The sequence below is a fragment of the Rhinolophus sinicus genome, linkage group LG01 (genome assembly GCF_036562045.2).
Source record: "Rhinolophus sinicus isolate RSC01 linkage group LG01, ASM3656204v1, whole genome shotgun sequence".
Taxonomy (NCBI): domain Eukaryota; kingdom Metazoa; phylum Chordata; class Mammalia; order Chiroptera; family Rhinolophidae; genus Rhinolophus; species Rhinolophus sinicus.
The window spans coordinates 131,916,419-131,942,128 of record NC_133751.1 but is presented as its reverse complement, the minus strand read 5'-3'; the positions used below and the strand labels follow the sequence as shown (position 1 = coordinate 131,942,128).

General features: G+C 31.2%; 1 protein-coding gene across 5 annotated transcripts in view; it reads left to right on the top strand.

The window, feature by feature from the left end:
* Positions 1-25,710, top strand: part of LRP1B (LDL receptor related protein 1B) — a 1,798,389-nt gene that overhangs the window by 1,114,642 nt on the left and 658,037 nt on the right. For all 5 annotated transcript variants that reach the window (XR_012497488.1, XM_074335786.1, XM_074335783.1 and 2 more), the window contains 2 exons: positions 1,457-1,639; positions 21,753-21,953. Coding sequence is in view for 4 of the 5 variants with exons in the window: in XM_074335786.1 (XP_074191887.1) it covers positions 1,457-1,639; positions 21,753-21,953 (384 nt within the window). In the remaining variant the exon portion in view is untranslated. The remainder of the gene's footprint in view (positions 1-1,456; positions 1,640-21,752; positions 21,954-25,710) is intronic.

Below are 25,710 nucleotides of genomic sequence, written 5' to 3'. Positions count from 1 at the left end.
CCACTACAAAATCTTTACAACATTATTGATTATATTCCCCAAACTGTATCTCATATCCCCATGGCTATATTGTATTTTTTAAATTCCTTTACCTTCTCTACCATCCCCATGCCTTCCTACCTAGCAACCATTAGTTTTTTCCCCCCTATGTCTCTGAGTCTATTTCTGTTTTGTTTGTTTACTCTGTTCTTTAGATTCCACATATAAGTGAAATCAGTTGGTGTTTGTCTTTCTCTGTCTGATTTATTTCACCTAGCATTATTCTCTAGGTCCATCCATGTGTTTGCAAATGGCAATATTTAGTTATTCTTTATGGCTGAGTAATACTCCATTGTATAAGTATACCATAGTTTTTTATCCAATCGTCACTAATCATTAGAAAAATGCAAATAAAAACCACAACGAGATACCACCTCACCCTGGTCAGAACCACTATAAATCAATAAGTCAACAAACAACAAATGCTGGTGAAGATATGGAGAAAGGGGAACGCCCCTGCACTGTTAGGATTGCAGATTAATGCAGCCACTGTGGAAAACAGTATGGAGGTGTCTGAAAAAAATAAAAATAGAACTATCTTATGACCCAGCAATTTCACTCCTGGATATCTATCCAAAGAAATCCAAAACACTAATTGGAAAAAAAAAAATATATGAACCCCTATGCTTATTGCAGCACGATTCATTATAGTGAAGATAAGGAAACAACCAAAATGTCCATCGATAGATGACTGCATAAAGAAACTGTGGCATATTTAACCTGTATTTTTAATTATTAGGTATTGAATAATAGAGTTATCTGAGTACTGTATAAATTGAAAAATTGATTTTGAATGTATAATGTCTCATTAAATTCTTATGTTTGTCTGCTCTGGTTCTAGATTTGAAATCTTACATCCTAAAGAATTTGTGTTTATATTAGGTTTTCTTTGTTTGTTTGTTTTTCAAATTTTTGGATCTTATTCTTCAAATATCTTGTTAGTTGGAAAGTACTTATTATTTGGTTAGTTACTTCATAAGAGTCTGAAAGAAATTATCTAGATAAATATCAAAAGATCAATTAAAGTCAACATTTACAGTAGAATGTGAAACTTCTCTTTGTGCAATAGAGAAAAAACCCTACAATGAGCTGATTCCTATGACACTAATTAAAGTCACAACAGTATTTCCACACATTATCTTAATTGCTATTTCCCTTTTTCCTAATGTATATGACACTTTCAGAAATTCTGTGGGAGTCAGGAACCATCATTTTCTCTAATTATTAAAGTTTCTAAAATAAATTTTAAAATACCAGAGAGCGTTAAAGCTTTTAAACAACTAAAGTGAATATATATTCTCTCTACCATCATAATAATGCCTAAAAAATAAAAATAAATAAAGTTATCATCAAGTAAAATCATAATTTCTCTCCGTTCTTTCTCCCTCTGCCTCTCTCTCCTTCATTTCTATTTAAGAGACTCATTCTCCTGTCGGTTGTAATGGAAATGAATTTCAATGCCACCCTGATGGAAATTGTATACCTGATCTGTGGCGCTGTGATGGGGAAAAAGATTGTGAAGATGGTAGTGATGAAAGAGGCTGCAATGGTACCCTACGATTGTGTGATCACAAAACAAAGTTTTCCTGTCGGAGTATAGGTAAGCAGAGCACTGAATTTAGCTTCTACCTTGGGTTTATTGAATATAGCATCCTTTCAACGCATCCGCAGTCCATACCTCACCTTTGTAAAAAGTATTCTTATGTTTCTAATAGATTTGCTCACATTCTATACACTGCAGTGCCAAAACAGCGTATACATGTGACTTGTATTCATTCTTCTTTTGTTATTGATATATATTGAGTATTACAATTTTAATACAGATTTTTTTCCTTTCTTAAAATGTGTATACATGTTTTTGACACTCTCTGTATAAAAATAATAATAGCTAACATTTATTAAGAACTGTCTAAGGGCTGTCAAAGTTTTGAGAATGTTCTCTGCATGCACTCATTTCATAATGCCAGTTCACAATTAAAAAACAGAGACATTTTAAATTCGCTAAAGTTAAAAAAAAAAAGTGCAAAGAAGTTTTAACTTGCTGGTTCACAGAGCCAGCTTGGCAGAATTGGGATTTTAAACCAAGCAATCTGGATTCAGAATCTAGAATTTCAGAGTCCAGTTAAGAGGCAGTGTGCTAAACCCACAGACAACATTCCCCTTTCTGTAAATAAATCCTCACTACAGAATTTAATAAAGATGCTAGAACAGAAAGACAGTCATATACATTTATTTTCAAATAGTTTTCTAATTTTTATTGTGCTATGGCTGATTCCATTAGGATGAAGGTGATGGCTATCATTCGAATATTTGATTTGCTTTGAGAGTTCCTGAGACTTTATTTATTTATTTATTTATTTATTTATTTATTTATTTATTTATTTATTTATTTTAATGAAAGTAATCTAGTCTTATGACTTTTCCATTTTGTTTTTCCACATGTGGTAAGCACCAGCTGACATGATAAACTAACTTATTTGTTCTATATATCAGATTATGAGTTGAAAATTAGAGAAAAAAATAGTAGATTTCAATTAACTATGGTGGTACAATTAGTGAAATCATCAGTGTCATCCAAATAACCCATGGAAAGTATTTTCTGTAGTTTTCAGGATATATTCTTGAATCATCTCTGCAATTTATTTTTCAACGTGAAATTGCTTTTGAATTGCTTAATTATGAACTCTTAGTGATTGATTTTGTTCCCCATTAAGTATTTGAACCAGAAGATAAAAATGAAAAGTTATCACAGCTCTGATTAAACAAACAGTCTGGAAATCCATGGGCATTTAAAGATATAAAATGAAATTGTGTTTCTTTTCTTAAACACATGTCTTAATTACAATTAAGAATTCAAATAATAACTAAATTAATATAAGCTAAGATGGGTATAGATTAATAAATATTCCTGAAGCGCATTCCTAGTGAGGGTATTATGTTTCCAAAATGGATATTTTCCCAACACTATTTTTCACAATTATGTGACTTTTCAATTATTAAATGAAGAGACTTATTTCAGTCTTATTGTTTAGAAGAACGTGACTTTAAGTTTAGAAATTAACTTTTTGTGTCATATTATATTAATTGGGAATTAATAAATGACTAACTTGTTGATGAATGACTTATTGACCGAATAAAAACTTTTTTTTAATAGGCTTATTCTAAAGACAAAGTTAATTTTTGACTCAGGTTAACATTATTTTATGTGTAAATAATGCATATTTTTCCCCATATTGTTTCTGACATTTGCTTGATCGAGCTAATGTTGAAATATATTGATAACAGTCTCTAACTGGTATGAATAAGGAACAGCCAAAACTGTAGTAAAGCAAAACATAAACTGAATATGGTATCGAGATTTAGCAAATATTCAGTTAAGATATAAAACCAGGTGGAAATTTCATTTATGAAGAAATTATAAATAACTTCATAACACAGAAAATTTTAAAAACTATGTTAGTAAAGACTAGCTTGAACTTTCTATGAAGAAAGTATGTAGAAAAAAATGTACAAATAATAAACAACAGGGTTAATTAAGTTAACAGAACTTTTCAAGTGCTTGTAATTTATCTTATATGTGTGTATTGGTAGTTTGCAAAGAACTCATGAAACAGCTTCCTCTGAATGTGGCTGATCTCAAAATAAATCTAAAATATGATGAGATGGCTGATATAGGGAGGGAAAAAAAACCAAACAGACTTTTTCTTCTACCCATCTTAGATTCATATTGGCTGGGGCCCTGGAAATTAGACTGTCAAAAGACAGTTTAACAAGAAAACAAAAAACAAACAAAAACATAAGTTTATTAACACATGCTTCTAACTTAATATAAGTGGGCTAACTCAGGAATGAATAACTGTAAAGGGCAGTTGAGTTTATAGAGCATCATAGCAAAGAAGAGTAAATTTGCAGAGAAGTGACAAGACAAAGGAAAAGGACTTTTAGTTTCTAGGGGTGGCAGATTGTGGGGAGGTAAATATATGGGAAAACTGATGGATGATAAGGGCTAGTTAATAAAGTTTGTTCAGGTCTGTCTCACCACTAACTTTATGTCTTCTTCATGGTCATAAAATGTCCCTGGGAAAGAGATTCACTGCAGTCCTCATTTCTCAGAAGTTTATGATTTCAGTCTGGTAAGGGAAGTTTCAGGAAGGCTCCTTTCTGTATCTTTTAAATCTCAGATACCTTCAGCTCAAAATAATTCTTATGTGAAAGTGGTATATTTGGGGGATAGCATATTTTGTACTCATATCGGGGCTATCTTTGGATAATTGTATTCTGAAAGACACTTTTGGTGTGTATTCACTTGGGATTTAGATTATCCATTTAATAATGTTAAAAAACATCAGATGTTTGTATCTAATAGTCATCATATACATCAAAATTTAATGTAAAAACGGAGAATGCACTGAAACTCATGGTATTTTCAAAGAGAAAGGTGATATAACATGGTGACTGTCAATAATACTGTATTATATAACTGAAATTTACTAAAAAAGTAGAATTTGAGTTTCTCACAGAAAAATAAATAAGTAAAAATATAAATAAAAAATGTAGGGAAACATGAAAGGTAATAGTTTAACCATAATCTTCTTCTCATTTAATCTGTGGTTTAAGTACAGTAAACCACAATGTATCAAACTATCTGACCAGTCATAATTCACAATTATGAATCTATATTTATGGTAGTCCTTTATGAATACTGCAGACTTTAAAGTGAACAAATATAAGAATTGGATTAAAAATATGTGCACATCTCTAATATTTTTGATATTTTAAATTTTACTTTAATTAAATTCTCAGTTTGACAGCTAAAAGAACTTTAAACTACCCAAGATGTTGAATTCAGTTCATATTCATTTTCAAATATTTCTAAATGCTAGCTTGAACATTTAAAAGTTTTCAGGGTAATCAATTTACATTTGGTGGTTACAATGGCTTTTCTTTTACACATAAATTTCCATCTTATTAATGTTTAAATGTAGGCACACTAATAAGTTTTTTCTTATTACTATACAGAAGAGAATGAGAGCTAAATTAAATTAAGGGACAATATAACCATCATCATTTAAAAGCTTCTACTCTCAAAATACCTATCTTTGACCACGAACTACACTCTCCTACATCGGGTCTCTCACATCCCAGAGCAGCAAATTGCAATTATCTTATACTCTGTGAATCAGAGGAGGACATTTCAAGTCTACCCCTCATAGAAAAGCAATGCCATCTTCAGCTTAGAAAATGAAAAGAAACATTTGATATTGCACAGCAATGGAAATAAACCCTCCAGCTGTTGGTAGGAATATACATTTGATCTAGCCTTCCCACTTCTAGAAATTCATGTAAAGAACAGCAGGAATATATAAAGATATATGCACAAATCTATGTATCTATGTATCTATGTATGTATCTATGTATGTATCTATGTATCTATGTATCTATCTATCTATGTATCTATCTATGTATCTATCTATCTATCTATCTATCTATCTATCTATCTATCTATAATTAAATTAAAGTTATTGAGATGACTATTGTTAGAAAAGTGACATAGGTTTCAGGTGTACAATTCTGTAATAGATTTTCCGTACAACATTTTTTGTTTTAATAGCAAAAAAATAGAAATAATGTATTCCCTACCACTAGGGGAACTACTTAATAATTACAGTTCATTCACACCATGAACTACTCTAATCTCATTAAGAAGGTGTAAGAAAAGAAATTCATATTAAGACGGAATTTTGAATTTATACTTTGTGCCCTCTCTCCACTGCTAAAAATACACACAGATGATGATAAACTACAGCAGGAGAAAACAGGGTGGCCAAAAATATGTATGTATATACATTTTAAGAAAGGAAAAAATCATTAAAATTTTAATATGATGAATGATGATAGCATTGATTATATAACATATCTTAAAATGTGTACATTTTTTGGCACCCCATATATATGTCTATCTGTGTACATATGTAATCTTATATCTGATTTACAGATATAAAAGAGAATAACAGATTGTGAGCTGTGTTGAAGCTGGAGGCCTCACTGGGTTGGATATGGAGGCCACTAGAGATGAAAACATGATCTTATTTTAGGGTTATTGGAAAATAAAGCTGTCCCACATAAAGTTGGAGATTGGAGCCAGGCTCACTGCTAGAAACTAGAAACTGGAATGGGACTCCTTTGCTTTTGAAAAAAGAATAAAATTAAAGCAAAATAAAATAAAATAAACATACAAACAAAATTACTGCTGATTGCTGCCTAACATGGTTACTTAAATGAAGTTCTGTGCAGAGAGAGATACGAGGACATAGACATGATAATCAAGCCAAACCTTTATCTGGCTTAGAGACTAAATCTGATAAAAATATATATGATCATATTGGGATACAGTACCTCAAAAAACAAATATAAGATCTATTTCTGAACCAAGAATGTTGGCAGTAATATCGGGGGCTGATGTGGAAGCAGCAATGCCTATACATAAGGGCGAAAATGCACACCAAGTCAGAAAGAAAAATTGAAAACTTCTTTCAAAGGTCAAATTGCAAACCTATATTCTAAGATACTTGAGGAAAACTATCTCTAGTAAAAGCAGCCATCAAAATCAACTTATATGATATTAACTAACATTAACCCAATAAATTTGATTATTTTTAAATGAATTTATTCAATATTAAATAAAAATAAGGTACGCCTTTTTTAAAAGTGTAAAATAAGTATGTTTGGGATACTCAAAAAAAAAAAAAATAGATAATAATATCCTTAACTTGAACAAGAATATAGATACATAGATGATAGATGATAGATAGATAGATAGATAGATAGATAGATAGATAGATAGATAGATAGATGATAGATAGATAGATGTAGATAAAGGTATAGGTATAGGTGTAGGTGTAGGTATCAGTGTAGGTGTAGGCATAGACATAGGTGTAGATGTAGATACAGGTACAGATATAGATATGGATAGATACAGGTATAGATATAGATGAGAAGCAGAATAATTCTAACAGGAACAATTGGAGTATGAGATACTAGATTTGGGAATTAAATGTATAATATCAACATGAACTTTTAAATAAACTCTACACTGGACAAAGAGAAAGTGATTTAAAAAATAAGAATATATAGTTCACTCAGGATCACAGAGAAACAGAAAATAAATTAAAAAGTAAGAAAGAACAGTCAAGATACATGATTGGAAAGGCTACAACAGATACTTAAAAGAAATTTGGTGAGAGGTACAAGTACTAACAAAAAAATCCAAACAGAGTGACTAAAGTTACCTTGAATTAAAGAACTTGATTCCTCAAGGAGAAAAAAAAAAGTGCATTCAGATTTCTGAGTAGAATTAATGAAATTAACCCGAACCTCTACAAGTCATTTTGAAATTGCAGAACATCAGATATTGAAACTACCAGAGAGAAAATCAGAGTATCTAAGAAGGCATTTAAAATGCCACAAGATAATTGGTAATTAGAAGCTAAGGCCAAACACTTTCAGGCTAGTATTCTACCACTGTTAAAATATTGTTCCAGATAATTTAGACATAGAAAGTACAAGGCATTTTTTTCACATGAAGCCTCACTGAGAAAATCATTAGAGCCAATAGTGAGAGAGATACGTTTATAGACCAGAATAAAACATGGAGGAGACTAAGAGAAAACACATTTTAATGTTAAAAATGCACTCTTCAATAAAGGTTTTTCAGTCTTAAATATTTTATATTAAATAACATACTATCAAATTGTATACATAAAAAATTACAGAAACCACAATGAGAAAGTGATACTGGGGGGGTAAATTTTATTCACTTATTTTAGCCCACAGAAATTAAGTGGGAGACAATAAGGAAGGATGTAAAATAATTAATGTTTAAATCAAACTAATGAAGATAGAACTCTGTTCATAGAAGGCAAAAAATAATTCTACTTTTGCAAGGTTCATGAAATCTTTATTGAATGAACATTTATTGTCACAAATGACTTTGACAAATTCCAGCAAGTAGAAATAATATAGAGAAAACTCCTTGATCATAGTACAATAAATATAGTAATTATGAAGAGTAAACCACCCTTCAACTTGAAAACTTAATAATAAAAGAAAACTCTATTGTAATTCTAGAGGGAATCAACTGAAACTGTAGAACATTTAGAAAATAATGATGCATCCACACAATGTGAGGAATATAAGCAAAACATTGTTCAAGGGGAAAATTTGTAAGTTTATATTCAATGTTACAAAACATTAAATGTATTTTTAGATTTTAACAACTTTAGAAGTATAAATGCTACAAAATTACAAAATACATCATTGGAAACTTTATTTATTTTAAACATACATTTACTTTTGTGAATCTTGAATAAATGTTTAAATTTGTTTGTGGTAATTTGCCATATTCATTTAGAGAGACTGAAACAAAAAATATTAAAATATTGCATTCAAAATTTCCAAAATTATATGTAATTAAAACTCAATTTATAAAATTTAAGAAATTGAAATAGCATTCTAATTATTTTTACATTGTTGCATTTATCTATTTATAATTATTAAAGTTTAAAACCCTGTTCTAAGAACTATTGAGTCACCTGCATTTACATTAAGAAATATAAAAGAAATAAATTATTTAACAGTAAATAAAAGAGACAGCATTCGTTTACCAATTCTTCTTATGCTTTACTGTATTTCTCAACTCGCTTGCAACTAGAATGGGGCAAAATGACTACTTCTAGCCAATACACTGAGAGGAGAAGTAACTATTTCACATCCATGCCAAGTCAGTTAAGCTATAGTGAACATCCTTCTGCTTTTCTTTTTTCTCCTGCCCGAGTGACCTTTTAAATTATGGGTGCAATGGACATACATACAAGCTGGAGGAAGGCTACCTGACTGTATAAAATTTTATGTGAATAAGCAATGAACCATTATTGAGTCAGCCACCAGATTTCAGGGTCTGTTACTGCAGCATAGCTTATCCTAACTAATGCAACATCTAACTCAAGAAGTTAGAAAATATCAAAACAAACCCAAAGAAAACAGAGAAATCAATTCATTTTTTTTAAATTTAGCACAAAAGAAAAATAATTTGAAAATTCCAGAACTAAGTTTTTGAAAGAATAACTGAAATTTCTAATACATTATTAACTGACTTAATAAAGAACAGGCATTGAAAGGACAGTACATAAAATGAGACTGGGAAAATAATCATAGATGCTGAAGATATTTTAAAAATTAAACTATGCAGCATCATAGAAATAAATTTAAAAACCTGTGTTAATGAAAACATGTACTTGAAAAATAAAAATTTCCAAAATCAACTCTAGAAGGAAAAAAACAGGCACTTTATTTTATTTAAAAAAAAAAAAAAAGGTTAATATTTATTCCTTCTCACCATTTCATCAAAAGCTCCAAGTCCAGTTGATAAATTCTACCAGATATTTAACAAACATTGTTACAATGCCATTTCATCTCCTCCGGAGTATTTGAAAGGAATAAAAGCTTTTAAGCACCATAATATCAGTTTCACAACCAAAAAAGTTAGTTCTTCCCATGCACACAAAAATTACAGACCATTTCTCTGATGACCATTACTACCATCATTCTAGATAAAACCTGAGCAAATCCAGCAATATAGTAAAATATAAATTCACCATGACAAAGCATCCTCTTTAAAAGCAACAATGTCCCAAAACTGGATAGGAAGTAATAACGGAGTATTAGAGACTGTTAATAAAGAATAAACGGTGATAAATATTTGCAACACCCATCACAAATAATCACATGTCCTAATACATAATCTCTCTTTCGTATCATTTTTTCAAAGACCAACCATTCATATAAAAGTAGGCAAAGTTCAGAGAAAAAGAAGTACAAAAAGCTCTTAAACATGTGAGAAAATAACCAACCCTACCCATAAGAAAGTCAAAATATGGTGGGACTGCATTGTTTTTTCAGTATCAGATTGTTGATTATTAACAAAAGCAATAATATCCTATGTTGATTTGAGTAAATGAAGCATATACTTTGATGTTAGTGAATATTGGTGAACCTCTATGGAATGTCATTTTGCAATGTTTATCAGTGTTTAAAATGTGTATACACTTTCACCCATCATTCCATCTCAAAGAAGTAAACATAAAAATATACTTAATACATTTGAGCAGTTATATGCACAAAATATTCATTTAAATTGTTTTTTTAAGATTTGGATAATATGTTTAATAAGCTTAAGCCAGTATATATACATATATATATATATATATATATATATATATATATATATATATATATGAAAAGATTTTGCATGAGTTTGTTGTGTATGTAAGGGTTACTATATAGTAACCCTTACATGCACAACAAACTCATGCAAAATCTTTTCAAATTTCACCATATGTTAAGTTCCAAAGAAGTCTTAAAATTTTCAAATAATTGACAATTTACAGAAAGCATTCTCCATACATTAAAAACCAAATTAGAGATTAGCATTAAAAAATTAACTCATTCATTTAAAAACTAAAATCACACTTCAAAATGATCAGTGGATTAATATAGAAATCATAGTACGTTTATTAAAATATTCTGAATGAAGTGAGATATTCTGAACACTAAAATTTCTATGATGGCTTTTCTTTTGTAAAGTACCCTTTTTATTTAAAGCAGTTTTACTTTCACTGTAAAAGTGAGTAGAAAGAATACAGATTCTCATATATCCCCTGGTACCCCTACACATACAGAGACTCCTTCACTATCAACATCCCACACAGAATGATACATTTCTTATAATCCTTGAACCTGCATTTATACAGGGATACATTATTATCACCCAAAATCCACAGTTTACTTTAGGGTTCACTCTTGGTGTCGACTGTGTAATGTATATTATAAATGTATAACAACATGTGCCATCCTAGTGTCATAGTAGTTTTACTGTTCTAAATATCCTCTGTGTTCTGCTTGTTCATCCCTCCTTCCCTGCAACCTGGCGACCACTGATCTTTTTACTGTCTCCACAGTTTTGCTTTTTCAGGAATGTCATATACTTGGAATCACACAGTATGCAGCCTTTTCCTATTGGCTCCTTTCCCTTAGTAATACACATTTAGGTTTCATCCATGTCTTTTCATGGCTTGATAGCTCATTTGTTTTTATTGTTCAATAATACTCCATTGTCTAGATATACTACAATTTGTCCCTTCACCTACCAAAAGCCATCTTGGTTGCTTCCAAGTTTTGATAGTTATGAATAAAGCTACTATAAATATCCATGTACAGGTTTTTGTGTAGACATACATGTTCTACTCATTTGCATAAATACCTTGGAAAGTAATTGCTGATGGATTATATGGTATGAGTATATTTAGTTTTGTAAGAAATTGTCATACTGTCTTCCAAAATGGCTGTACAATTTTGAATTTCCAGCAACGATAAATGAAGAATTCGGTTTGCGCTATATCCTCGCCAGCGGTTAATGTATCAGTGTTTTGGATTTTCGCCATTCTAATAGGTTTGTAGTGGCATCTTGTAATTTGCATTTTCCTAATGGCCTATGATGTTGATATTCTTTTCATAAGCTATTTGCCACTAAATTGTTTTTAATTGCTAAATGTTGCAAATAACCAAAAAAGGCCAAAATAGTGCACCAGGTGCAAACATTATGGTAGTTCCATACTGTAGAATGCCTTGCAGTAATTTTAAAGAATGGAAATCACTAGATACAATGACATGGACAGTCCCTATTATAAAGTGTTGAGTGAAAAGACAAGGAACAAAATAGTCATCATAATATGCAATATTTGTTTAAATGAAAAGAAAATAAATTAAAGTATTAGGTTGATGCGAACGTAATTGCAGTTTTCGCAATTATTTTTAACCTTTTAAACCGCAATTACTTTTGCACCAACCTAATATATTATTTTCTATAATAAAAAAGATATATATTTCTAGAAGGAATCACAAGGAACCGTTGTCAATGTTTGTCTCTGAATGAGGGTAGGGTGACTAGAGAAAAAGATTGAGAAGGTGTCATACTTGTATCATCTCTTCTTTTGATTGACTTTCCAAGAATGGTAATAGATTGGTGCTTACCCATACACCTCTCATTCTAGAATCCATTGGAAAAAGCAACAAATGTTTTCAAGTCATGTCCCAGGTACGGTTAAGAGTTAATGATGATGTAGTCTTTAGCAAAAGAATGTAACCAAGCTGACCAACACACTTGAGGATTGAACTCTGACAGTGGTTTCATAAGCATGCTTTCTTCTGATCCTCTGTGTGATGAAAATCCACTCTGGGCTTCTGTGAATGGCAAAGTATCATTTTTTTTTCCTACATTTAGATTACTTTATTTCCCTTTCATTATTTTATCTGTAAATACAAAGTGAAATGGTGAATTTAATCATTGTTAGAAATCAATCTGGGCAATTAGAACCAAAAATATCCTACAATAGAATAGCGACTTTGCTAGAATTATATGATGAATTATATATGAAGAATTACTAAACACAGCACTTTTTCCCCCTTCCTGTAACCAACCCTATGGAATACTTTTATTTATTTTTTATGAAAACAATATGGTGAGCTCTCCATTGTCAATGTGTTGTACAGGTAATAAAATACATTGCATATTTATTGCTATGAATATTATATATTTCTCTTTTGATTCCTCCCAGTGGCAGTTTGAATCCTTTTACTGCATGTTTCTTTTATCCTTTCAGCCCTGTCTCTAAACAAGAATACCCCCTCCGTTTTACCCAGAAGGGATCTTCTTTAGATCTTGATCATGTCACCTTCTACTTCCTATGGGACCTTAGTCAGTTTCCATGCTTATGTCTTCAGTTTCTTTCTCCATACTAATTTTTCATCCTCTCTATAAATATACCAATTACTGCAAGAACATTTCTTTGATTTTATTAGCTTTCCCTACCATCCTCCTTCCCTTCATTAAATCACCTTGTGTAGTGTATCTGGAGGCCTTATTTCTCACTCATTCTTTCATCCTTTGTAATCTAACACTCAGCCCCTACCTTTGATGGAAATTGGTGTTTCAGTGGTCAATAGGAATGATTTCTCAGTCCATACTCTGTCTTGAATCTGGTTCTGCCATTCAGTAATTATATGAGTTTGGATAATTTACCAAACCTCTCTAAGTTTCAGTTTCCTGATCAGTAAATTAGAGATTGTAATAATAACTAACCATAGAAGATACAAAAAGTGCCTAGAGCACAGTACAGGCTTAATAAATGATACCTTTGACTATTAATATTGCATTTTGACTTATTTTCTCTGAAACACTCAGCCTTTCTCTGCAACACATGTCCTCCCCTGGAAATCTTTTCTTCCTCTTTTTTTTAATTTATTTTTTTATTTTTTAGTGTTATTGAGAAATAATTTATGTACATCACTGTGTAAGTTTAAGGTGCACAGCATGAGGGTTTGATTTATGTATATTGTGAAATGATTTTAATAGGTTTAGTGAACAGCCATCATTTCATACAGCTACAATACAAAAAAGAAAAAACATCTCCTTTTGATGAGAATTCTTAGGATCTCCTCTCCTAACAACATTCCCAGATATTATACAGCAGTTTAACTATAGCCATAATGTTATACATGACACCCCTAGTACTTACTTATCTTATAATGTAAGTTTGTACCTTTTGCCCACCTTACTCCAATTCCTCTTTCCCCCACCTCCCACCTCTGGTAACCACAAATCTGATATTTTTATGAGTTTGGTGGGATTTTCTTTCTTTTCTTTTTTCTATTTTTTTATTTTTCTTTAAATCCACATATAAGTGGTGATATCATACAGTATTCATCTTTCTTCGACTTATTTCACTTAGCATAATGCATTCAAGGTCCATTCATGTTGTTGCAAATGGTAGGATTTCCTCATATTTTTATGGCTGAAGAACATTCTATTGTGTATATATACCACAATCTTTTAAATCCATGTATCCTTTGATGTACAGTTATGTTGTTTCCATTTGTTGGCTATTGTAAATAATGCTGCTATGAATGGGGATGGTGTTAATATATCTTTTTGAGTTAGTGTTTTAATTTCCTTTGGATATACGTATTCCAAAGTAGAATTGGTGTATCATATGACAATTATATTTTTGATTTTTTAAAAGCCTCCATACTGATTTCCATAGCAGCTAACCAATTTACAGTCCCACCGATAGTCCACAAGGGTTCCCTTTCTCCATGCCAGCATTTGTTATCTCCTGTCTTTTTGATGATAGCTATTCTAACAGATGTGATGTCATATCTCATTGTAATTCAATTTGCATTTCCCTAATGACTTAGTGATGTCGAACATCTTTTAATGTGCCCATAGACATTCATATATCTTCTTTAGAAAAATGTTTATTCATGTCCTTTGCCCATGTTTTAAATTGGGCTATTTGGGTTTTTGTTGTTGTTACTGAGTTCTTTGAGTTCTTTATATATTTTTGGATATTAGTCCTTATCACATATATAGTTTGCAAATATTCCATAGGTTTTCTTCATTTTGTTGTTGGTTTCTTTTTCTGTGAAGAAACTTTTTAATTTGGTATGGTTTCACTTATTTTTTATTTTGTGCCTGTGCTTTAGGTGTGATTTCAAAAAAAAAAAAAAAAAATCTTCACCAAGACCCACGTCAAGGCACTTTTTCTTATGTTTTCTTCTAGGAGTTCCATGGTTTCAGGTTTTACATTTAAGATTTAATACATATTGAGTTAATTTTTGCGAGTGGTGTAAGATAGTAGTCACGTTTAATTATATTGCATGTCAATATCCAATTTTCCCAGCATAATTTATTAAATAGATTGCCCTTTTTCCCATTGAGTATTCCTGACTTTCTTGTCAAATATTAGTTAACTGCATGTGCTTAGATTTATTTCTGGGCTCTCAGCTCTGATCCATTGGTCTATTTATTTCTTTTTATGCCACTACCATACTGTTTTAATTACTACAGCTTTGTAATGTAGACTGAAATCAAGAAGTGTGATGCCTCTTGTTTTGTTTATCATTCTCAGCATTCATTAGGCAATTAATGGTCTTTTGTAGTTCCATGTAAATGTTACGTGTTTTTGTTTGTTTGTTTTTGTTGTTGATGTTGTTGTTTTGCTATTTCTGTAAAGCCTGACATTGGAATCTTGATAGGGGTTGCACTGAATCTATAGATGGCTTTTGGTATTATTGACACTTTAACAATATTAATTCTTCCAATCCATGAACAAAAATACCTTTATATTTATTTGTGTCTTCTTTCATTTCTTTCATCAATGTCTTGTATTTTTCAAGTAGAGATCTTTCACCTCATTGGTTACATTTATTCCAAGGAATTTATTGTTTTTGATGCTATTGTACATGAAACCAATTTCTTTATTTATTTTTCTTCTGTTACCAACATCTTCAATCACCTAAACATTTGGATTTAAAGGAGAGAGGACCTTTGACACTCCTAACTTGTAATCATTTCCCATGTCCTACTAATGCCTCCTCTATAATTTAGCTAACATCACCCATTTCATCGTGTCTACTCACAGAGTATAACCTAGGCTTAAGCCTGCATTGCATTTCATTCAGATCTTTGTGTGGACTACTATTTTCCTCTCTGAAAATTATTATCTTCAATCCAGTCTACACACAGCTTTGGCTTCCTCTTAATTCATAAGCTGTGACCTGAACACATAGTTTCTCAAATCTTTTAACGGTTCTCCATTGTCTGTAAGATTAAAAGGCACTTCTTCAATTAGCAATCAACATTCCATGAACTGGCCACAAACTGCCTAATTATTGCTTCTGGAAAAAATCCAACCCTTTTCCACCTTTATAAATTTACATATAAGTTGCATCTTATATATGGGTTAAGTTCAGCAAATAAAACTAAAACAGAAAATGTTTAAATTTACCATTGAAAGTCATCCATAAAATTCAATATACGTGGCTGAGTATATATAGTTCTGATGAAAATCTGTACTTATTACTACATTGTTAAGAAAATAATGTTTAGCACATAAAAAGAGTACATATAGAAAAATAAAATTTTACAGTTAATTCACTCAGAAATGGAAGAGACCAAATTAAGAATAAATTGATTTACTTCTACCTTCTATGCCCTGACACATTTCCATTGAACATCAGGATTAATTACCATGTTATTAAATTGTCTTTCTCTTATTTGTTGATTTACTTGCTTCCTCCCCTCCTCCAGAGGACATGTATTTGAATGTTAAAGTGGTGCACATAAAGCAGCTGTCTGTATGTAATTTTTTTTCTTTTCATATAAGATATCCATTGCCACCCTTCAAAAGCTCTTTGCAAACAAAATTTTAGTAAATCTTGTTTTCAACCTTCCAATTATACATATTTTCTACTTCCTTGAAATTTTGTAGCACTCTCTGATGGTTATATGACTTTTAGTGTTTTTATATGTTCAATATTATATTGTTTGTCACTACTAAACTTATTTCCTCACATGGTCGGAAATGTGTGTTTCCCAGTTTTCTACATTATTTAGTGGCTAGGCCAGCACATAATACTCGATAAATAGTTGCTGTATTGAATTGAAACCAAATATTATTACAGGAATAAATATGTATGTGTCATTAATGGTTAGAGGTGTAAAAAATAATGCAATTCAAACACCAGTATTTAAAAAGACTCTATAAATGTATTCTTGAGTAAATCCATTTGGATTTTCTCAAAGATTCACTTCTCTTTATACCCATATTCTTAATATTAACTGCCAGTCATATCCCAGAACAGAAATTATCCTGCTACATCGTGTGTTGTCTTTTACTAAGATAAAAGCAAGTCAAGCATTTTACAAAATGATAAATCTATGTTTTTAATAGCCAAAATAGTTTAACAGAGAAAAGAGAATCTCTAGAGGAGATCATATAAATTTATTTTGGGAAAGCAGTTCATTTTTAGGGATACCTAGAAACTCTGTTTACTTATAGTTGTTGAGTCTGCAGTGACTTTTCCCTAAACTGTGTATTTCAAGGTAACACAAATCAACATAGTCTTTATAATGTTGTGTGTATGTGCACAATTATACTAGCTATGATACCAACATGCTGATTTCTGTTATTTCTTTTCATTGTTTGTGCTGTTTTTACTTGGTTATTCTTATTCTCTTTGCTCAAAGGACAAAATTACAATTTCCGTAAGAGTCTTGTATATAATTACCAAGTTGAAAACATCATTATAAATAAATAAGAAAATATTACGTAGAACTCAACTTGATAATAAACACCTAATATTATTTTCAGCATGAAATATATATTTTTAGGCTGAATTAATAAAGTGATTTACTTTTTATTTGAACTTATGTGTGCACATTTATAATACTGTTTTTAAAGATTCTACTTTTTTTAGATATTGGATATTTGTAATTTCTATAACACATTTTAGTATTAGTAATATTTATTTTGTTTTAATAACAGTAATTCGACCTAAATCTCTAGTTTCTTACATACAAAGAAGGGGCCTTAAACACGGAAATCTATAGAAATTGAGGTCATTGTATAGGTCATTTGCTTTTGGATTTTACCCAATTAAGGGTCATGAATAAGAAATTTAATTAAACTTATAATACATGATGCACCCTTTTATTCACATTTTTATAAGAATTAAAACCAAACAGAAAGGAAAGGGAGAAGCAATTAAACTTCAAACATATTCTGAGAAATCAATAGGATGAGTGAGTTATTTAAATTTATAAATTTTATCTAAGTTATGTATTCATATTCATCATATCTCTGGTAACATAATCTATGTTAAAGTTATTAGTCATTTGAATAAGATTTCCCTTTACCTTTTTCAAGCAGCAGTTAGGTCAGGGTTGGCAAATAAGTTTTATTGCTTTCTAACGCTGAAAGATTGATACTGATTTATTAATGGGTTTGTTAAAACAATTCTAAGGTCATTCTGAAGTCAATGGTTAAGAATGTCATAATGGATTAGTGATGTCTGGAATAAAAAGGAAGTTGCATTTTGATTTACCAAAGTAAAAATGGAAATTACTATATTATTCTTGGATTCTCCTTTCACTCTATTATACTCGCAGATGACCCCATACAATTTAATACCAAAGTACAGGATGTCATATTTTAGATTACAATTATATATTATGCATTGATCTTCTCTTGCTAACTAGATTATACACTCCTTGGTGACAGCAACTGGGTGTTACGGATTTCTTGTATTTCCTGAAGTCACCAGGGTAATGTAAGGCACAGATTAACCTCAACATAGGACTTTCATAATGTATCTGTAGAAACTCTCAGACTTTGTATTACAGGTACATATATTTTATCTTCATCATTTTAAAAATGAACTAGTATTTCAAGGGGAAGTTATATAGAAATATGGTAGGAGGAAAATAAGGATTCAGTGAAATAATCCCTCTCTCTCCTACTCCAGGTTTCCACTACCTCAGTCTTCCTTATCAAAGGCAGTCACTTTTAACTATTTCCTGTGTAGCCTTCCAGAAATAATTCATGTAGTGAGAAGACAGTCCATGTACTTATATTGATGTATGACAGCAAGGTCATAGATATTGCTAAACAGACGTATCTCTTTTAAATTATAAGAAAGCCTACCATACACTCAGTTCTAGTCCTTTTTGTTGTTATTGTTGACAATTTTGGATGTTATTTTATATTAACTCATGCAGAATTATCTCATTCTTTTTCATTCAAGCATATAATTTCAATGTACGGATATATTGTAATTGATGTTACCCCTCTTACAAATCATAATTTAAGTTGTTACTTTTTTTTGCTAATAGGTACAAAACAGTAAGCCACACCTTATATATGCATCTTGTGCATTTTAGCAAATATATTAAAGAAAAAAATTCTAAAATTATAATTATTGTGGTGAAGAGTTGATACTTTTTTTTTTTTTTTTTTTTGCTAGATTTTATAACAATGACCTACAGAGAGATTATCTCAATTTTCAGCACCCTCAACATTGGGGCTGTTTCTCACTCCCTTGTGAAGTCTATCTTTGTGTTATCCAACTTGTTGGTCTTAATCAATGTAATAGAGAAAAAATGGTATCAAATTGCTATTTCAATTTATTTTTTTTACTTGAAATATGTTTTCAAAATCTTGTGTTTATAAGCCAGTATTAATTCATGGTCAATCTTACACTTCCATTGGTTTATTGATCTTTATCATGTTGATGTGCAGGAGCCTTTTGTATTTTACAGAAATATGCTCTTTTTGTCAAATATAATAAAATATGTTTCCTGGTTTATTAAATGTCTGTATATGGATTTTATTGTTGCAATGTGAAATCAAAACTTTAATTTAATCAGGTTTATCAATTTGTTCTATAGGTTTTCTGTGTTTGTGTAATGACCATTTTAAGATTTATATTTTAGTATCTATTTTATTCTTGAATATTAGTGTGTTTATTATCATTATTTGAAAATACTTACCTCTTTAATTTATGTAGAATTTATTTTGGTGTACGAATCAAGTGAAGACTCAGTTTTACTTTTTTCCCTCCAGATAGCTAATCAGTGATTCTAACATTATTAATTTTGTAGTTAATTATCCCCTACTATTTCGAATAGCCAATTTTTGGTATATTAAAACCATATACAGGGGTGGCCAGATGGCTTAGTTAGTTAGAGCATGAGCTCTCAACAACAAAGTTGCCAGTTCAATTCCCCAGTGGGATGGTGGGCTGCTCCCCCTGCAACTAAAGATTGAAAACAGAAACAGGACTTGGAGCTGAGCTGAGCCCTTCACAACCAGATTGAAGGACAGTGGCTTGGAGCGGATGGGCCCTGGAGAAACACACTGTTCCCCAATAGTCCCCAATAAAAATATTTAAAAAAACAAATACATGAATGAGTCTATTTCTGATGTCTCTATGGCTGTTTAATTATTGAAATCTTTATTGACATTCTGTTATAAAATATTTCAACTACTGCTCCTTTGAAATACTTCTAAATATTTGCCATATACAGTTCCTACCAATCAATCTTCTGCTATTGTTTTTTTTTTTTTTAATTCTTAATGATATTGGCATTTTTTATTTTTTTTTTTTTTATTTAGGAGAAGTTACAGGATTGCAATAATATCATTACTATTTTATTTGGATTGTATTCATTTGGGGGAAAATAATGTCTTTACAGTAATAAATCTTTCTCTCCAGACCAAACTATATCTTTATGCAAGGCTTCTTTTGGGTTTCTTCATAGACTTCATAATTTTGTTCATATAAATTCTATACAGTTTAACCCAAAATAATTTGTTTTATTTTAGATTTTTAATTGGTCTTTTCTTCATATATATATAATATATAATATATGTATTATATATATATTTTTGTATATTTCAAACTAGCTACATATTTTTGAATTAGTTTTGTAGAGTCCTTATTTAGTTTTTATTGATTTTATAATTATATGATTATATTAACTACATGTAATGATGCTCTCTTCTAATTTTATACCTTATTTTATTGCCCAATTGTATTAGATCATATTTCCAGAATGACATAAAATAATGATATTATTAGTTTTATTTTTGATGTTAGGGCAAAAGTTTATGTTTGTCCATTTATATCAAATTTATTAGTGAAGTATCCATCAAGTTTGTGAGTAGTTTGATTAATAATTAATGTTTACTATTATCAAATGTATTTATATTTGCTATGAAACTGATCATTTGTGTGTTTTTCATTATTTGACTTATAATAGTATGCAGAATTATTAATTTGTTTCCATGAATGAAACATCTTTTCACAAATATTTTATTTTAAAATTTAGTAGCCTGTAAGATTGAAGAAGACATTTCTACATAATGAGTCTTGCACATGTACAATCTAATATTTGCCGTTTCCTTTTGATTTGCCCCACTCATTTTATGAGATATTGATAGGTAGTCAGCCAATAACTAGTATGTACTTTCAGGTATGTTTTTTATTCACATTGTAGCTTAACATTGTAAAATCCAGAAGAGATAATGAATTAAAAGATCAATGCAAATGATCTGAAAAGAGGAATACTTTGCTGTGAACAAACAAAGCTTTACGTAGACAATAAGCATTGCTTTTTATGTATTTCAGATTGTTACTTTTGAAACATGCTGGCTAAGCAATAATCATTTTATTTTTTTCTTTCAAAATCAATAAAGAAAAATCTGTTTCTATAAAGTCGGTTTGCATATACATTATACCAAGATGTTCAATAACACTTTATGTTCTTTTATGAAAAGGCATGTATGTAGGGCTGGGTGTAAAGAGCTTAGATGTTGAGGTTATAAATATAAATAGAAGCACACCTCCTCCGGCACAAATGAAGCATTTACTTAAATATATGGATCTAAAAGACAGTGATAGCATTTACCTAAGTTTAGGGCTGTAAAAGGACTTATATACAAATATATTTCTAAAGTCTGCTTTTAAAAGTACTGTAAATTAAACTGTCAATTAGTCACATAATTTTTTAATAGAATGAAATAATAACTTGAAACAAAAACAAAACATTCTAATCTTTAACATTAATACTAAGAGCTGCTTAGTATTAAAGAGAAATATTGAAGTGTTGGCATGAAAATAAACTGTCAAACTAACAGCAGATAGATTCCTTGTGAATGACAAGAAGTTCTGCCCCTGACTGATGACAATAATGACCACTCATTATTAAAGTGACTTAATTACAAAAATCAAATGCATGCTGTTTCTATTTTCTTAAGGGAGATGCATCAACAAAGCATGGGTATGTGATGGAGATATTGATTGTGAAGATCAGTCAGATGAAGATGATTGTGACAGTTTCTTGTGTGGACCACCCAAGTACCCTTGTGCTAATGATACTTCAGTATGCCTGCAGCCAGAGAAACTTTGCAACGGGAGAAGGGATTGTCCTGATGGGTCTGATGAAGGCGATCTCTGTGGTACTGCATTTTTCACTGCATTTGCTTCTCTCTGGAAACTCGAGCCTTTTAGTCCACTTGCTGAATTTATTACAGTAGCATTTGTTCCTTCTATTCATTCAATTTAAATGTAACTTTTAGTATTGAACCCTATCTGCATTTTTTAAGAGACTATTAATCTATATATTTAAAAAAAAATATGATTAGAAATTTCTGAAAAAAACAACACACAGAAAAGTCTAACCTGTGTCCAACTGACTTAACAAGTGTACATATAGTTATGCTCATCATTTAGATCAGCTCTGGATAGTCAATGAAGTTCCCACAACTGAACTGTCCCCACAATTATTTTTTGTCAGTGAGTCACTAAAAACAGGAAAACCTTGTTATTACTGACCTATGGAATGGAGTTTACTGCAATCCAATGGATTTTGGCATGCCTTCTAATCATTACAATAAAAACATTTTTAGAAAGAGGAAAGGAAGACTGGGTAATAAAACCAATAGAATATTACTCAATTTTATGTAATTTTCACTGAAGTGTTTAGTCCTCATACAAGAGCTTTCTTTATTATGCTTTATCTAGTTAAAATGATGATTTCTATCTGATAGCTTTTGGACTTCAAAATTACTTTTAACTACCCATCTCCTTATATCAACCAGCACATACAAAGATCATTAAAATTCCTTCACTGTGGGAAGAGCAGAGATTTAGCAAGGAGATTTAAAAAATATGGTTTTTAGATAAAACTAAAGTGACGTCAGAATTAATGAAGAGTTTACAGAATGATAAGAACAAGGACTTTAGAAAATGATGAAGCTGCCTAGTTGAAAGTAGGAAAGACAACTACATTTAAGCATAAAACTATCACACTGTGTCCTGAAATGGGTGGCAATAGCATACTGAGTATTATAAAAAAAGACTGATATTTTTTCATTATTCTTTTTTAAAATTTATATGATAACATGTATTTTCCTCCAAACAGCTTGTGATTCTATAAACTAATCTTGAAACACTAAATACAACAGTCTTCATTCAGTGGTGGTAAAATTTAAACAAGATTAAATAAGAAATACAAACCAAAGGTGATAGACTTAGTTTATCTGTACTCACTCCTTTTCTCTCCCAGTTTATTCTCCCTGATGGAGTAGGTTGGTGGATGGAAAAATCTTTTGCATTACAATATGTGAGGATTTCTCATGAAGGTTGTAAGACAAATTCTGAATGAAGGAACCTATCAATACTCTTAAAATTAGAAGTGTGAAATTACAGAAAATGTCTAGACTTTCACAAGTTTATATTCATTAATTACTTCAATTAAGTAACCTAGGCAGGTGGCTTAATGTTTTTGAAATGTCAGTTTCCTCATAACAAAAGTGGAGGCAATGCTATCTGTCAGGAAATCATAGTAATAATGCTTGAGGCACTACAAGTGTTGAAAGAAATTCATACTTTTCTACCATTTCTTCACTCTTTGGGTTAAATGAAGTAAATAAAAGGGGAAAAAGAAAATACAGTTATTAAGAAAAATAAATAGAATGATGTGGAAAACATCCTTATTTTTCTTTGCTCTGCACTCTGAATTAGGAAAACAAAAGATGAAAGGGAATTTCTTCAGAATCCCGTTCCTATTTTAAGACTGAAGATCACTTCTTGCTTATCTAGCCATTTGCTTTTGATCATCTGAGAACTTTGCTGAACCATTTCAAAAGATTACAGAGTGGAAGAGGCTACAACGAAGCCGATGTGAAAGTAGCAGAGAAGATAAAAAGACATTTTTATCCCAACTGTGGCATATGAATTACTCAGTAGGCGTCACCCTGCCCTTTATGGGTTGAAGTTGAGGGAGAGTTAGAGCAATGAGAAACAAAAACAAACACTGGTCATGGAATTGAATTGGCTTCTATGGTTCTCCTTTTCTTTTTTTTCTTTTTTTTTGCTACTTTTATGTGCACATTTGTACTGTCAGCTCGGTAGATGGTATCTTGTGGGCAATATTGGCTCCTGCAGAGAGACACCTTGGTATCTTGTCTTCAAGTCCTTCTCCCATCAGTCCTAGGTTAGACCTTGTCCACCCATGAAAGGTTGTTGATTTATGAGAGCTGTGCGAGTAGAAAGAAGGAATCATTTACCCAAGACACACAAAAGATATGCCAAGTGAATTAAATTTAAATAATTGTCCTGGATTGGCTAGTAGCTAAGAAGTGGCTTTTAGGGAGAGATACCCAAAACTGAAAGGGGTGTGTGTGTGTGTGTGTGTGTGTGTGTGTGTGTGTGTTTAAGCTATTTCCTGTAGATGCTGAAGATATCGGGTTTCCCCTTCTCATGTCTACTCCTTCCAAATAGTTGTATCCAAAAGATCTGTTTTCTTTTCCCACTCCCCTACTCTGTCCCCTGTTAAAATAGAAACAGGGATTCATTTGTGTACCACTCATCAATACATGTAAAATTTGTGCAAAAATGTCTTGTATGAAAATGATTTGTAATCTGTAGACTTAATCTTGAGATGTAAAAATCTCATTCTTTGTGTTGTGGGTTTTTTTTATTATTTGTTTTGTTTTCTTCAAATAATTATGATTGATCTAGAAAGTTCAAAAAATGGGTGAGCTCAAGAAGATAAATCTTCTAATCTTAGTGAAGAGATTAGTTTTTCAGGGGGATTTTTAAATTATTTCAAGAGGAAAGAGATCTGCACTTAAATTAAAAGAGAGTTGAATCATTAAAAAATGGAATTAACTGTTGAATCTTGTTATAAAGCTATGTCAAAGATAGACAAAGCTGGAAACAAGTAAAAGTGATAAGGATAGATTTTATTCAGTAATAACTGTTGCAATAGGGAAGGGTGTCCAGCGTGAACTGAAATCAACCTCACTGAAACAAAAGACTAGAAATTTTTAACGGCTGGAGTGCGCTAAGGGAAAGGCACTGAAGGGTGATAAAGATGGTTGTTGGTCTGTGTGATTTGGCTATGGGAGTTTTTTATTTGGTGCTTATCCCAGAGAAGAAACAAACTTCTCACAGTTTTATGACTGGAGGTAGTGGTTCAAGTCAGAGCAAGTTTGGAAGCAAGAGTGAGAGACTTATGTCCTTGAGTGTTTGCACTCGTAAGAGACTGCTCTCAAGTCTTTGAGAAGGCAGTTCTGAGAGACAGAAGATTTAAATCTCAAAGGTGCAGAGAAATAATTTTTAATTTCAAGCTTTCTAAAATAACTGCTCTAGAAGGGGGTTCAGGGACCAATCTGCTTATCACCAGGTTTGGGCTGGAACAGTCAATTCTCCTGGCAGTATTGACCTTTTTCAGGCAAGCACTTTAAGGGCATTGGGGTCATTATAGGGATAATGCCTTGACTGGTAGAAACTACCGTGTTTCCCCGAAAATAAGACCTAACCGGAAAATGAGCCCTAGCACGATTTTTCAAGATGACATCCCCTGAACACAAGCCCTAATGCATCTTTTGGAGCAAAAATTAATGTAAGACTGTTTTATTTTCGGGGAGACAGGGTATGCCAGTATTTGTTGAAGTTTCTTATTGGGGTGAGGTGTGTGGATGAGAGTGGAGAATCAAATTCTTTGTGACAAGAGTTTGCAATTGTTATAGGCCAAAGTTGAGGACTAGTTGAAAAGAGAGCTCAGAGGAGCCCAACTAGTGATTGGTGAATAAGAGAGTCTTTGTCAGGTAATAAAAACACTTAAAAAGAAGTTGCAATATTCAGTGACAGGTACAAGGTGTGATCAAACAATATGGTAAATGTTTAAATTTAAAAAATTACTACAGT